Here is a 14724-nt window from a genome sequence, read left to right on the forward strand (position 1 = left end):
CAACATTATGATCAAAAGGTATTAAAGATTTACGCCCCCTTTGAAGGGTGTGGCCGTCAGGTGGCGGCGAAGTTTGATGTCTCGCCATGAAACACGAAATTGCCATAACTTGGGCGGACATGGTCCGATCCCCACCAAACTTCACAAGTGTCATAGAAGTCCTGGTCTGAACACATCCACGTGACAAGCAGGAGACATACTCACAGCGCCACCTAGCGGCGTCAGGAAGCGACGTCGAATTCCTTAAGGGGACGTCAAAAGGCCGTGACAATCACAGAGCCTCTTCGCCCGGGGCGAATCCTGCCACGAGGCCGCGGCCGCCGGCCCCCCCGAGTGGCGCGGGGGTGCGAGGGCCCGTAAAACGCTGCTTGCAGCTTTAATTTGTTTTGTTTTCTTAGTAACCACTGATTTCTGGGGTTCACCAGTGTTTTCACCAGTGTTTTCTTTCTTTCTTTTTTTTTTTTTTTTGCTCTTCTCTGAGCTGAGATAACATTTTATAAGTGGTTCGAGAGCACTCTTACCATGACAAGAGGAATATTTATATTCATAAATATATTTATAATTATTATTTATAACAGTAATTATTATTTACATATAAATATGTGTTATAACTATAATTAAAATATAGGTAATTATATAATAATCAAAAACTATTCAGTGTTACATGCTTTTATCTATTTTAAATCATCTTTTTTTCAGCACTTTATGGGTTTTAGACTTTTGATCAGACAAAACAAGTAATTTAAGACCTCTATGGAGCCCATAAACTGACTTTGTGTAATAAAAAGACAAGTCAAAAATATAATTGAAAGTATAATTTAATTATTATATTTAATGATATAAAGTTTTTCTCTTTAAGCTGCAATCAGTTGGTAAAAAATAACAGAAAGCTTTTCATTTTTTTACTTTGCCACCAACCATTTGATTAAAAGTAAACTTATTTAATTCTAAGTCTTATTTTTGAACTCATTTATTCTGGGACTTCAGTGACTTTGCTCCTCTCTGCTGACACAGCATTTACAGCTTCTCAATCAGTGTTTTTTACCACAGTGTCTCTTCAGTTCTTGGCCATGCGTCAGAGTGTTTGCACACAATGCAACACCTGCACTTATATAGTGTTTAGGAGATGTTACCTATGCTAATAAACATTTGGTGATGATGATGATGATGAAGAGGGATTCATCATTCAGCTCACCTGGAGCAGATTTGGGTGGTTAAGAACCTTTGATGCATCTGGAGCTGACATAAAATTAAGAGCGAATATAAAAGAAATTTAAGAGACTGTTGCTGCAATAGATTTCTTGTTATATATAGTAGGATTATGAAGTAGGTTTCAGAAGGGTCAAATTATTGTCCTGCATCAAGCAAAGAAAACAACTAAGGAGATTGATGAAACTACTGAAACTGGGTTAAGAACTGTCCAACACATTATTAAAACCTGGAAGGATAGAGGTGAACCATCATCTTCAAGGAAGAAAAGTGGTCGAAAAAAAAATCTTGAATGAAACGCTTGGTGAAATCAAATCATAAAAAATCGACAGTAGAACTGACGGCTATGTTTAATAGTTAAAGTAAGAACATCTCCACACACAGTGTGAAGAGAACTGAAGGGATTGGGACTACAGCTGTGTAGCCTTAAGAAAACCACTTATCAATGCTGCCAACGCTGCCATGGTGAATGTATGGTGAAAGGCAGTCCAACGAAATATCTGAGTGTGTGACTTTTGTTAGCCAGGTAGTGTGTTTGTTTCTACACTTCTGTTTGTAAAGGGAGCAACTCTAACACAACCAATTTGTCAGTTGGGATCAAAAAAGTATTTCTGATTCTGAAATGACACAGGCGTCCAGTGGTGGTCATTTTCTTGCCACAGTGCTGCTGAAACACACGGGTGCTCCTACTGTACCGCTCTAAAAATAAAATCAAATGTTTGAAAGGGCAGAGAGTAGCACAACAGAGAGGCACACCACATACAGTAGTCACACATCGTGATCGACCCGGGCCTTTGAAGGGACCATTACGAATAAAAAGTGGACTTTGAAATAGCTTTTAACCCTCGGGCCTCCAGCCGTGTGACACCCCCCCATCCACACGCACACACACACACACACACCACCACCACCCTTTCATTCTCTGTTCAAATGGAGGCCAATACAAACGCTCATTTCTCTGTGCAGCGGTGTGAGAGAATCCAAACACAACACTGCACCGAGGCCATATAGGGAGAAAAATAAACACAATATCTAGTTTATTCAGAGTTTATTCTGAGCGCTGACTCCTAATCACTCGACTACCCTCGAGGACAAACTTGTGTAGTGGCTGTTGTGTAACTTACTATACATCTTCAGCAGCAGAGTGGCTTCTTTTATGTGAATTTCTATATGCTAATACCTTAAATTGGCCCTGAATCAACATAGATAATAAGTGTGGGTGCTCTTAGCCAAAATGGAAATTTTTCAATATCTTTCCTGGAGGGAAGTTGCTGCAGTGGTTCTTGTATAACTCACTGTATATTGTATAGTTTATTGTCGGCTGTTGAAAAGCATTACAAAAAGCCCAGAGTCCTCTCAGCCATAGAGATGACTGTCTGTTTATATTTAGGACTATACTTAAGAGAAGAAGTACTGTGACTTTCCATGAGTTTTTACTTTTTCCTGAGTTTCCTGAACTAACTTTTATGTTAGTTATAAAAAAAAAGGTACTTTTATACTCTTGATACTTAAAAGGGAGAGTTAAGTTTTTTTGTGGTGGTTGTATGGGGTACTTATCCATAGTCAGTGCAGTAAATGATAGTCAGTACATCCTCAGTTTGCAGAAGTGAGCAGGAGTACCGGTGTAGGAAGGAAAGCAGTGTACTGCTGTGGGCAGGCTCAGCAGCAAAATGTGTTTTAGCTATCTAAAAAAGTCGATATCAGTTTAAGTGTATGCTATATTTAGAATATTTTCACCACGTTACCTTGCTGTCAGACAGACTTTTCTGACTGGAAGCTGTCATTATAAGAGCCAAATATTGTGTTCTGCAAAGCCACCAGACTCCATTTGCAAAACAGTAATTTTACCTGACTGAACACAGGAGTTGTTGGTCTACCGCCGCCTCGATAAGTTCTGTTATTGTGTGACTTTGGTGTTTTAAAGGGTTAGTTCAGATTCACTGAATTCACACATGACACAAACAAATAATCCATTTGAGCCAGTAGTCAATGAGCAACTCCTGTGTTCTGTGAAGTAAAATTTGTTTTTGTCAATGTTTTTGCCAATGGAGTTTGGTGTCTTTTCAGGGAGCGATATTTGGCTTATATAACAGCTTCAGTTTCCCATCAGAAAAGGCTGTTTTTGTAAGAGTGACAACACATTACTCCTCTTACATATTAATTAAAACTTTTGCCATTATTCCATGATTGTGACTTGTAACCACTGTTGAGAAAACTTTACATGAGTTCACTTTAAAGTTAGCCTGTGATACAATGACATCATTATGCAAAATAAGTAAAAAAAACTGAAAAAGGAAACAACACAACAAACTCAGAGGTCTATATGTGGGCTGGGCACCTTTAAGTGTGTGTAACCCTTGAATAAACAAAAAAAATCATTCATGCATCCATTCATTCATTCATTCATAATGACCTGCTGACTGTACATTATCTCTTGTATTTGACATGCTGGCTCAATGTATCGTGACCACAGAGGTGCTGTGAAGTTTATACAGTTAACCATGTGACAAACAGCACCTGACCTTTCCTTTAACACCAAAGCCTGATTTGTAAGTGTGCGTCCACTCTGACCAGCACAAAGAGTTCCCGCACTACTAAATGTTAAAAAAGATGTTAAACGCTGACAGTTTGTGGCACCCGTGTGCTGATCAGCCATCCTACATGTGTCTGTCTGGTTTGTCCTTCAACGCTCAGTCTTTGTCGTGTTGTGCAGCGACGGTTGGTGCAAGCTGTCCTCGGTGTGGAACTGCTGATCAAAATCTCATTTCAGAATTCACTTTGGTGGTGCGTGCACCAGTTATTTTTAGCCCAGGCCTTTACTGTGTTTTTTTTTTTTTATTTCCACTTCCATTGTGCTCCAGTCTGATGCATCAACCAGGGTTGCGTTCTTGAGAGCGGGAGAATTACTATTAACCGTGAAAAAGACCCCTTGCTCACTTGTCCTGCACTTTCTGCTCATGCTCTATGTGAGGTCCTTCGGTCCTTGTGTGTCAGCATGTATAGTGGAGGCCTGCGAGCTGTCACCATGTATTTACATGAGTGCCACCAAGACAAATTCCTCCATTTCATTTCATAATGAAAGTGGTTCTGGGGTTGAAAAAGCACACATTGGCTTGCTTTCCATGCCAATGCTTCGCTCTTATTTTCAAATAAATTGGGGCATGGTACTCTTCTATAATGCATGCACACTGCACAGTGAATTATGCAACCATGGCTACTGAATAGGCAGTATGGAAAAAGCACTTAAGATCTTTCCTTAAAGCTGCAGTAGGTGATTTGAACATACACAATGCAAAACCTTCTGCCTCTTTCTGCTGCCTCGTATCGCTCTTCAAAGTCTCCGCCCACCAAATAAAATAAGATAAATCTTTATGGTAAATCACGCACCAAACATGCACACTCATTCTGTTGGGCTTGAAGCAAAACGTCAAGATTGTCAGACGTTTTAACTAACTAGCAAACTGATTAAAGGCACGTAGGATCAGGATGACCTTTGTTTGAGTTGTTGTGATTGGCTAGTTACATGCTCTGCTTCAGACTTCAGAGTCCAGTGGGGTATTTCATCAAAATAAATAAAGAAAAGTCTGGTTTATTTTGATATGTCTGGCTAATTTAAGTCAGATGTCAGTTCCATCAGTGGCTTATAGCAGTAACCATGGTAAACTGATACCACTGAACTGTCAAGCTTAATGTCTTAGCTTAGTGTCTTTCTGCACTTTTATCACTTATATCAACGAGGAAAAACAAATTCAGACTTTTTTTCTCACAGTGTGTCCTGAGTTGTCTCTCTAGTTTAAAAGAATGTTTTATTAAAAATAAGTTAGGAAAATCAAAATCTTACTCTTTTATTGTATTCAAAAGCCAGCAGCTTATTTGACAGCAGTGGACTATTTTATTTAAAAGATCAACATTTATAATTTAAGAAAATAGTTGTTTTGAAGTTATTTACAGTATCAGTCACAAGTCTGGACCCTTGGACCACTCTTTTCTTTTTTTTTTTCCTTTCTATTTATATTATTAATTCATTCATTCATAATACTGGAGACATCAAAACACTGTTCTTGCTTTAAAGAATCTAAAATATTCAAGACTCACACACTGGTTTCTGCGCTCGCGATCAAAGATTTAATAACAACGAACAACCTTTGACTGCAAGTACTGAAGACAGTCTTGCGAGAATCTTTTCACTTTGACCCACGGTCTTCTCCTACATGCCTGTCGACCTTAAAATGTGCAAACGTTTTCTGCTCTTTGAAATTTTGGATTCATCAAAGTAGACAAATTTTGCTTTGATGACAGCTTTACACTTAGATAAACAAAATGTAAAATGCTCAGTCTGGTTAGTGGTTAATAAAGACTCGATGGGGTTGTTCTGATATCTTTATTAGTAAAGTCCTGCCTCTGACCCGGTTCATGACCATCAGAGATCATACTGTGCACAGCGGTGAAGAGCAGCGTGACACACTGAAATAAACTTTGTGTTGATTGTCCCCTGAAGGCTCGTGTTGTGCAGATGATGCAGATAGAAACTGTGCATGGATGAATTACCTGTCAGTCCATGTGCCATATGTTTGCATGTTTTGCTTTGTTTGTAAAAAGAAAATCACTTGGAGTAAACTGACAGTAATTGATCTTTTTTTGTTTTTGGTTTGAACCAAAGAAAATTAAGTGAAATGCAAAAAATAATGGCACCTGATGCTGCTTTTTGATGAGAATGTTCTGACACTGGAAGCTAAAGATGGCAATTGTGACTTGAAAGTGTTCCTTAAACACGGAGTACAAATGACAGTAGCATCCCATTTCACAAATGCAGATTGGTTCCCACAGGGCTCTCGCATGCTCATTAATAGGCTGCATTTGTGGGCGTTTGTTTTCATAAGTGAAACTGTTCAAAAACTGTCTCTTGCTGCAGCTTGCAAATTTTGTATAATGGGCCCCTGGTTGGACTAATGATCAATGAATCAAGTGCCAACACTTGTTCAAACATTGATCCAATTTCGGGAGCCAACGATGGGCCAAATCTGGCTCAAATCAAGGTACTGTTGTGTGAATTTTGAGCCCAGATAAAATGATAATGAGGCATTAATTTGTTGTCAGCGTCAATAAATGACTTAAGACTTTTTTCAAGCAAAGAAAAGTGAATAGTATGAGTCCTAAATAACTGTCCGACTAGACCTACAGTGAGTAAAACCACAGATTTCTGAAGTTAAACTGAATGAATGAAAGCTTAGTGCCTGAGGCAGCTGTGTTGTTGCCTCAGCACTCTTCACTCATTCTGATCAGCTGTCTACCTGAAACGATGTCTCGCCTGAGGCGGAGCTGACTGCCATCTGTGAAGCTTTTACAGGTGCTGACAAAGCAAACAGTGAACAACGCTGCCACTCTGCAACAACAACAACAACAACAACAACGTGATGCTCAACGTTTCCAACACTTCTGCTGTGCCACATGTTCCACTTTGTTCCTCTCTCTGTTCTCCCTGCTTTCCTACGTCAATGATGCTGACGTCAGTCACCGTACCTGCTCTGTTCCCGGCATCCTGACCGTGCTCTTAGAAATAACAATTCAAAAACGGTTCTTCCTGAAGAACTCATTTTACTGTGTTCTTGTGTTTGTGCCTCATCTGTAGAATACAATACGGTTCTTTGTAGAACTCTCACGAGACAAGAGGGTTATAGATGAAACCCTTAAAATTGTGTTTTTAGATCTCCTGGGTGGGTTCCAGATGAAAGCCTTGGCATATAAAAGGGTTCTCAGTAGAACCCCTTTGTGGGTTCTAGATGAAACCCTTTGAATATAAAAGGGTTCTTGGTAGAACATCTTGGGGAGGTTCTACATGAATGCATTGGAACATAAAAAAGGTCTCAGTAGAACCCCCTTGGTTAGTTCTAGATAAACACCTTGGCATATAAAAGTGTTTTCAGTAGAACCCCTGGGTGGGTTCCAGATGGAAACCTTGTTGACATAAAAGGGTTCTCAGCATAATCCTCTGAGTGGGCTCTAGATTAATCTCTTGGGATATAAAAGGGTTCTCATTAGAACCCCCTAAGTGGGTTCTACATGAAACCCTTGGAATATAAAGGGTTCCTAGTAGAAAAAAGGTTCTTAGTGGAAAATATTTTTGAAAATTCGGTAGAACTCCCTGTTCTAGATGAAACGCTTAGAATATAAAAGACATCTTGGTGGAAGCCCTGGGTGGCATCCTTGGAGGTGGAAAGGTTCTGGACAGAACCCCCCAGAGAGGGTTCTGGTTGGAACATTACACCATAGAGAGGTTCTCTGTAGAACCTCTGACTGAGGTTCTAGGTGGAACCTTTCACACATGGTTTTAGGTATAACCCTTTATGTTGGGTTCTAGGTAGAACCCCCAGATGAAAACCTTTACAAAGGGTTCTACCAGAAAACAAAGACGTTTTTTTTTTTATGGGGACAAACTGAAGAACGATATATGGTTCTAATTAGCACCTTTATTTCTAAGAGTGTGTAATATCCACAGTTGGAGGCCATGCACACAGTAAATGGTTCTAAAGTGTTCTGAAGTCATTAAAAAGGTTTCTGTTAACTCTGATCACTAACAAAGATGACATAAATAATGTAAATGTTCTTTATATGATGAATCACTGTCAGGTGAACAAAACCGTGTGCGTGCACATGAAGATTTCTGGGTAAAAATGGAAAAAAACTGGGTAATTTTTGGCAAAATGAAAACATGAGAACACAGCGTCACAGTGTGCAGATAATTTACAGTCCATTTTGTTATTGTACATTAGAGACGGACATCTTTAGCAGACCGAGATCTCTCTCCTGCTCAGCTGATGCTGATGTGTTGTGGCGTGCCGAGCCGGAGGAGCAGCCAGAGACAGAGCCGAGGGCGAGTCTTTGGTCTGCAGCAGCACGAGTGAACTCGGTTGCTGACGCCTGCGGCAGCGAATCTCCCCTCCTCGCACGCGGCCTCTCCCACCCCTCTAATCACCAGGCGGGTTGAGCTGTAGCTCACAGAACGCAGCTCTGTGAAACAGCAGGCCGATGCTGCATCCAGCCGTACTGTACTGAAATGCATCATGGCGAGCCGGCCGGCTTCAGTCAGGCTGCAGCACGCCACTCAAAGCCCAGACTGCAGAATGCAGATGTGCTGCCAACACGATTTTGTTAAGAGGTCTATTACTGTCTACAATAAAAAGCCATCCGTTTAATAACACAACGCAGTAAACTTTTCATCTTCAACACACTCTCCATTCACTTTGAATTGCATGAAAGTGCCTCCTAATCATTTCTATTTGATAGCAAACAAACAGAAAAATGCCTAAAAGCTGCTGTGTGGTGGGATGCACTGCCAAGGGGGGGAAAAAAACCCAGAACTAGAAACCCAGAACAGAGCTTTATGAGCTGCTGAACCAAAAGAATGAGCAACTAAGATGAAAAAGTGGATTTAGACACAAGACGTCATTGAGACTGATTCCACCACTACAGGAAATCATTCCTGCCTGAAACTCCTCTGTCTTAGTGTCTGACACTCTGAGGAACTGGTAAATTCCACCAGTCTTTGCCACAGTTCTGAACCGTCCTCCACACAGCTGCAGCGCCCACCAGCAGCAGAGCATTTTGTTCATTCGGCCCTCTTTCCTTGCTCTTTGAGCTTCTGCCATGGATAAGCAGGGGTCGTAGTTAAATCTTGTCTGTCTTTATGATCATGAGTCTGCATGGCGTCTTTTATTTTGAAAATTAACCGGATTCCTGCCTTTTCTGTGTCTGACTTCCTGCCTCTTCGATCTGCTCTGTGCTAATAGACGCGGCATCTGTCAAAAACAGACTTGGCGCATATTTGAAGCAGAGCGCTGAGCCACTTCTGGGACACGTCTGAAATGTGCTGCGGCGTTTCTGGTGGAAACACATGCATTTTCTAGATTTAATAATGACTTTCTAAAAGCAGTCTCTCAGGGTCTTCTGACAAGAGATACAGAAGTAAGTGTGTAATACAGAGGTCCTCAAAGTGCAGCCCATGGGCAAATAGTGGCCTAGAAGGTTCTGAGTTTGAATCCCCCCTGGGGGGCTGGGGAGTTTGTGGCAGGAGTTTGTATGCTCTCCTCGTGTCTGCGTGGGTTCTCTCCGGGTGCTCCGGCATCATCCCACAGTCCAAAGACATGCAGCATAATAGGTTAACTGATAACTCTAAGTTGCCCATAGTGTGAGTGGTTGTGAGTGGTTGTGTGTCTCTGTGTGTCAGCACTGAGAGGAATCAGTGACTTGTCCAGAGTGAACCCCCCTAACCCAGTGTCAGCTGGGATTGGATCCAGCTCCCCCGCGACCCGTCAGGATAAACAGTTACGGACACTGGATGGATGGTGCAGGTGGTTCAACATGAGACAGGACTCACACCTTCTGCAAACTGCTCATTCTAAGTAACAAAAACACAACCGTTCTTCTTTTCAGGTGATTATACACAAATGAAAACATACTTATGAATATCGTATTCTGTTTCTGCCGGTTAAATCTTACACAGATCTCTGAGTGTCTTTGAGTGCCATTACTTTGACTGAACTGTGGCTGGCAGATGATTAGAGAAGTAAATCTGAAGTTCGTCATCGAAGATCAGCAGAAGCAGCTAACCGGCAAAGATTTCAACGCTCTGATGTGACAATGTTAGTTCCACTCAAGCTCTAATTGCGTGTTCAACCCATGTTACTCATGTCGCTGAATGCACATAATGAATCAACAAACAAATCACACGACAGGTCAGAGCAGGTCTGTGCAGCAGCAGGGTGCTCCTCATTGCATGTGTGCACACGTGTTTACTGTACATGCGTGTGTACATTAAAAAAGGGGGAGGGGTGAAGGGTGCGGGATCCTTATCAAAGGGCAAACACACCCGCTCAGCGTCGCCGAGAGCGACACCCGGGGCGGGGAATCTGACACTGTGCATCAGTCAGGGCGCAGAGGACAACACCGCCACCCACATCTCCTGTGATTCCTGACAGCATCACAGCCTCCTCAAACGCAGCCTGACAGCTCGAGACGTTCCCGCGTCGCAGGGAAACAAGACTTGACTCGCTCTTTTTCATCCAGCTTGGGATAAAATACAGAGAAAGATTTGCAGCAAGCAAAAATGTTCTGAGTCAGAGAGAAAGGACAGAAGAGGAAGACACAGAAAAGAGGAGAGTGAATAGCAAAAAGAAGGAAGGGGAGGAGGAGGAAAAGACGTATAGGAAAAGGAGGACAACAATTGAAACAAAAACTATGAAGGAGACCATACACAGGAAGGAGCAGAGGAAGAGAGTGAACAGAGTTAAACCAAAAAGAGAATAAAAGCAGGCCGGGATGATACAAAAAGGGCCAGAGAGTCTGGAAATGTCAGGGAGGAGGAAGATGAGTAAGAACAGATGAAGAGCACAGAAAAGAAAAAGAAAAAGTACTGCCCAAACCAAGAAGACGAGGAGGGGAAGAATCTGGAGAAATGAAAAGTCAAAATAAGCAGGAGGAGAAGACAATGGAGAAAGAAAAAGATGATTAAAGAGGACGGTGAGGGAAGAGACTGACAGGACTAATACTGCATCTGAGATTACAGACTGTACACTACAGACCAAACTGTTCAGCATGCTTTTGTGTAAATAGACAGTGGTACGATCCTTTTTGGACGAATCACATCACTTTCTGAGAGCCTCCTCGCCAGCTGGAGACTTGTAACCGTGGTAACCCATACAAAGGACAAACTAATCAAAAAAAAAAAGTATATTGCGCCTAGCAAAGTGAGACGTTACTTACATTTAAATTGAAACATTAGAGACATTAAACAGATTTGTTTGCTGTCTGTCTTTGCCTGCATTGTGGGATATATTTGCCAGCGTAGCATCCAGTGCTTGCACGCTGTAATATTTCCCCAGAAAAAGCAAGCACCCTGCATACTGTAGATTTCATGCTATGGTTTCAGACATATTAAAAAGTTTGCAGGTATAGTCTGCAGCACAGCTGTGCTTTAAGCTAAATGCCAACATCAGCTGCTAATGATCACAACGACACTGCTCACATGCTAACGTTTGACAAGTATACATTAGTTTTTATTGCATCAGCATGCTACAATTTGCTAATTAATACTAAACACAAAGTAAAGCTGAGGCTGATGGAAAGTATTAGTAGTCATTCTCCATGGCAACGGTGGCATGTTGCGACAACCGAACTCCACTACATTTTTATTTTACTCTTTTATTTGTTTGGTTTTATTGCTGAAACACAGGTCTCCTATATGATAAATACACTATAATATACTGTCATGCTGTTGCACTGCTCTGTGTACAATGACGAAGCTGAGAAAAAAAGAGTCAAAACTTGTTTTCTCCTCTTATTATGATGCGTACTGCTCAACTTCTGCCATTTCACAAAGGAGGAGGAAAAGAATAAAAAGTCAGAGCATGAAAACATGGAAGAAAAAGAAGAGGAACAAGTTGAAGGAAGAGGAGGAAGAAGAAACATAATTATATATCCTACCTTAAGCCAACTGGCATTACATTACATTCTGGGGCATCCAGCCATGTACTTATTCGCTTCCCACACACATTTTTTGTCACATGTCATCCCCCGTATTACCCCGTCTCTCCTGTAACTCTTTACTGTATACTATCTAACAAACCAGAAACACCATTAAAAAAAATTATCTGTTCTGGTGGCTCGGTACACTAAGCTGCACGTCACGTCCTCGAAACATCAGGTTTTCAAATCCATCAAAGACTTCTCCACACGTCTCGCTCCTTCTTTAAATTCTACTGTGAATTATCTAATAATAAAACAGCCATCCCCCAAAAATAATCTTCAAAAAAACAGACGTTGTTTGTGCAGAGACGTTTTTGTTTTTTGTTTTTTTTTTTTTGGAAGCTTCTTTGAGTCAAAGCACCTGCCTGCTGCAGTAAAAAAAACAAAAAAAAAAAACTCACCTTTTGTGGTTTCGTCTTCGATTGGCTGTTTGAAGAGGGTGATGTCCTTAAAAGTGCAGAGGAACAGAACCACCTTGTCGTTCTCGTTCCTGATGGGAGCCACTTGCATGTAGAACCACACTGGACTTCCTGCAGAGTCATCAGAAAATCTTAGCTGAGTCCAAAACTCAAAAATATTCAATTTTATAATGACATAAAAACATAGAAAAGAAGCTAATTGAGAAGCTGCAGCCAGAAGAAGTTTGACATTTCTGCTACTAAACAAAAGACTTAAACAATAAATTACTTTTTAAAGGCAAAATAACTTTATTCATAAGGCATGTTTAGTTACAGAGAAAGCCAGTGTGCTTTACATAAAAAAAAGACATAAAACACCCAGCAGATGCCCAAAATACATTCACACACTCAGTTACACAATGTTCATACAGGAAGGTTTACACACACACACACACACACACACACAGGCACTGTTCATAGGCCTGAGAAAACAGGAAGGTTTTCAGTTTCACTTTAAATGTCGACATGATTTGTCCAGACTGCAGCTCATCAGTAACTAAAAGCACCTTCAGATCAGCCACTGATCTTATTCTGGGTACAACCAAGAAGACCTAAGACGTCTGATCAGAGGTGGAAGGTAGTTACTGTACTTAACTAGAGTGTTCAGGTGCCTGTACTTTACTTAAGCATTTATCTTTCTGACAACTTTTTACTTTTACTCCCTACATTTTAACATAAGTATCTGCACTTTCTACTCCTTTTTTGCATCATTGCACACCACCTCCCCAACATCGACATCAATTTCAACCTGAATGGATGGAGAAATAACACGTAGAAAAGACGATTCCTTGGGGTGTCCATCAGTGCATATCATGCAAGACAGACATATCAAGACGAAAACGATGTAGCAGATGTAACAAGACAAAAACAACGTGCAAGATGTAACAAGGCAAAATGCCATAAAAGATTTAAGAAGACGGAAAATGATATTACAACACATAAAATGCAAAAATGACATAAAAAGATGAAAAAGATGTAACAGAACTAAAATGATATAACAAGATAAAAAATTACGTGAAAGACGTGACGAGACAAAAATGCCGCTAATGACATAAAAGGATGAAAAAGACATGACAAGGCAAAAATGACGTAACAAGAAGACAACAACGTAAAAGTCGTACCAAGAGAAAAAGACACAGCAAGATGAAAAAGATGTAACCAGACAAACCAACATAAACATAAAAAAAGATGAAAAACAAAATTGATGTAAAAGATGCAAGAAGAAGCAAACTAGTCAAAAAAGCAAGAAGACAAAAAAACAACATAAAAGATGTAACAAGACAAAAATGACAAGCAAGGAAAACTTGAAGTGAGGTTCAGTTAACTTTGCACAGACCGTCAGTAGAAATGTTCTTCAGAGGAGACTTTTTACTTTTTACATTTCAGAGCCTTTACTTTTTCACTTTTACTTGAGTTAAGAAGCTGAATCAGTACTTCTACTTTTACTAGAGTCTTTGTTTGCACAAGTATCTGTACTTCTTATTTTTCAGTAGACTTACACATATTTTGTTGACCTCTTTTACGAACCCTACCTCTAATTTTGTTGGCTTCATTTATTTGTTTTGTAAAATAAACCCATCTTTTTCTGAACTTTAAACCTGTGCCCTTTGTGCTTTGACTGCTTGATCCAACACTTGAAACTACACTTTAAAATTTCTATTCCAGCCTGGTATAAGTATTTTGTGAGTCCATTTCATGTTAATAAGAGTTCAGATTAATGCAGAATTTTTGTCTGAATGACTAAGTGTCTATTTATAGTCCATAAAAGAAACATTAATAATCTTTCAGAAGGAGCAGATGTTTGTAATGGTTAAATTGAGGAAAATATTAATGGAGTCTGGCAGGCAGTGAGACAGGCAGCCACTAAACTTATGATCCAGAGTGTGTATTTTCAGAACAGTTTTGTTTTCAGCTGAACTTCACACTGACAGACAACTGTCAGTGGACTCGTCATCACTTGTTGTCGTCAGTTTACGAGGTTTGCGTGCATCCTGTGCTCTTGCAGCCTGTCTGTCTCCCCTGACTTGCAGAGGAGGCACAGCAGAAAAAAAAGTGCTTCAACCATAGATCACATATTAAACAGGATTTCAGACTATTCAATCTAGTCTATGGCTCCAACTCAGTCTTTGAACTACAGCACTCATTTTTGCAAGTGCATTGGCTCCATATTGTTCCTTTAATCCATGTACTATTAAATCTATCCTCTCATCATAAACTGCCAAGAAAGAGATCTATATACACAGACTATACAATTATGCACTAACATTTGATAATTATGGTAAAATATGTGTCAGCACATCAATGCAGGGATTTTCCCTGATTCATCATGAAGTGAAAATCAGTTAAACCAGGAGGTGTGTTATGTTTTCTGTCACTTTTCCCTGATAATATTACAGTATGAGATGCATCTTATCTGTGCCATATTTACCTGTCTGTCATTCCTCTGACAGTCAGACTATTAATTTCTCTAATTTCTTGGTGAGCTCTTTGTGACACTACAGAGAACATAAATATGCTCGTCAGGTTCAGTGAAGAG

The 14724-nt window shown here is 40.3% G+C and overlaps 1 protein-coding gene across 1 annotated transcript in view; it reads right to left on the reverse strand.

The window, feature by feature from the left end:
• kcnh5b (potassium voltage-gated channel, subfamily H (eag-related), member 5b) overlaps window positions 1-14724 on the reverse strand; it is a 203968-nt gene that overhangs the window by 163706 nt on the left and 25538 nt on the right. The window contains exon 4 of the mRNA XM_084742502.1: window positions 12132-12260. Within this exon, the coding sequence (XP_084598628.1) occupies window positions 12132-12260 (129 nt within the window). The remainder of the gene's footprint in view (window positions 1-12131; window positions 12261-14724) is intronic.

This window comes from Lutjanus erythropterus, chromosome 18 (genome assembly GCF_056507025.1).
Source record: "Lutjanus erythropterus isolate fLutEry1 chromosome 18, fLutEry1.hap2, whole genome shotgun sequence".
Lineage (NCBI taxonomy): Eukaryota > Metazoa > Chordata > Actinopteri > Lutjaniformes > Lutjanidae > Lutjanus > Lutjanus erythropterus.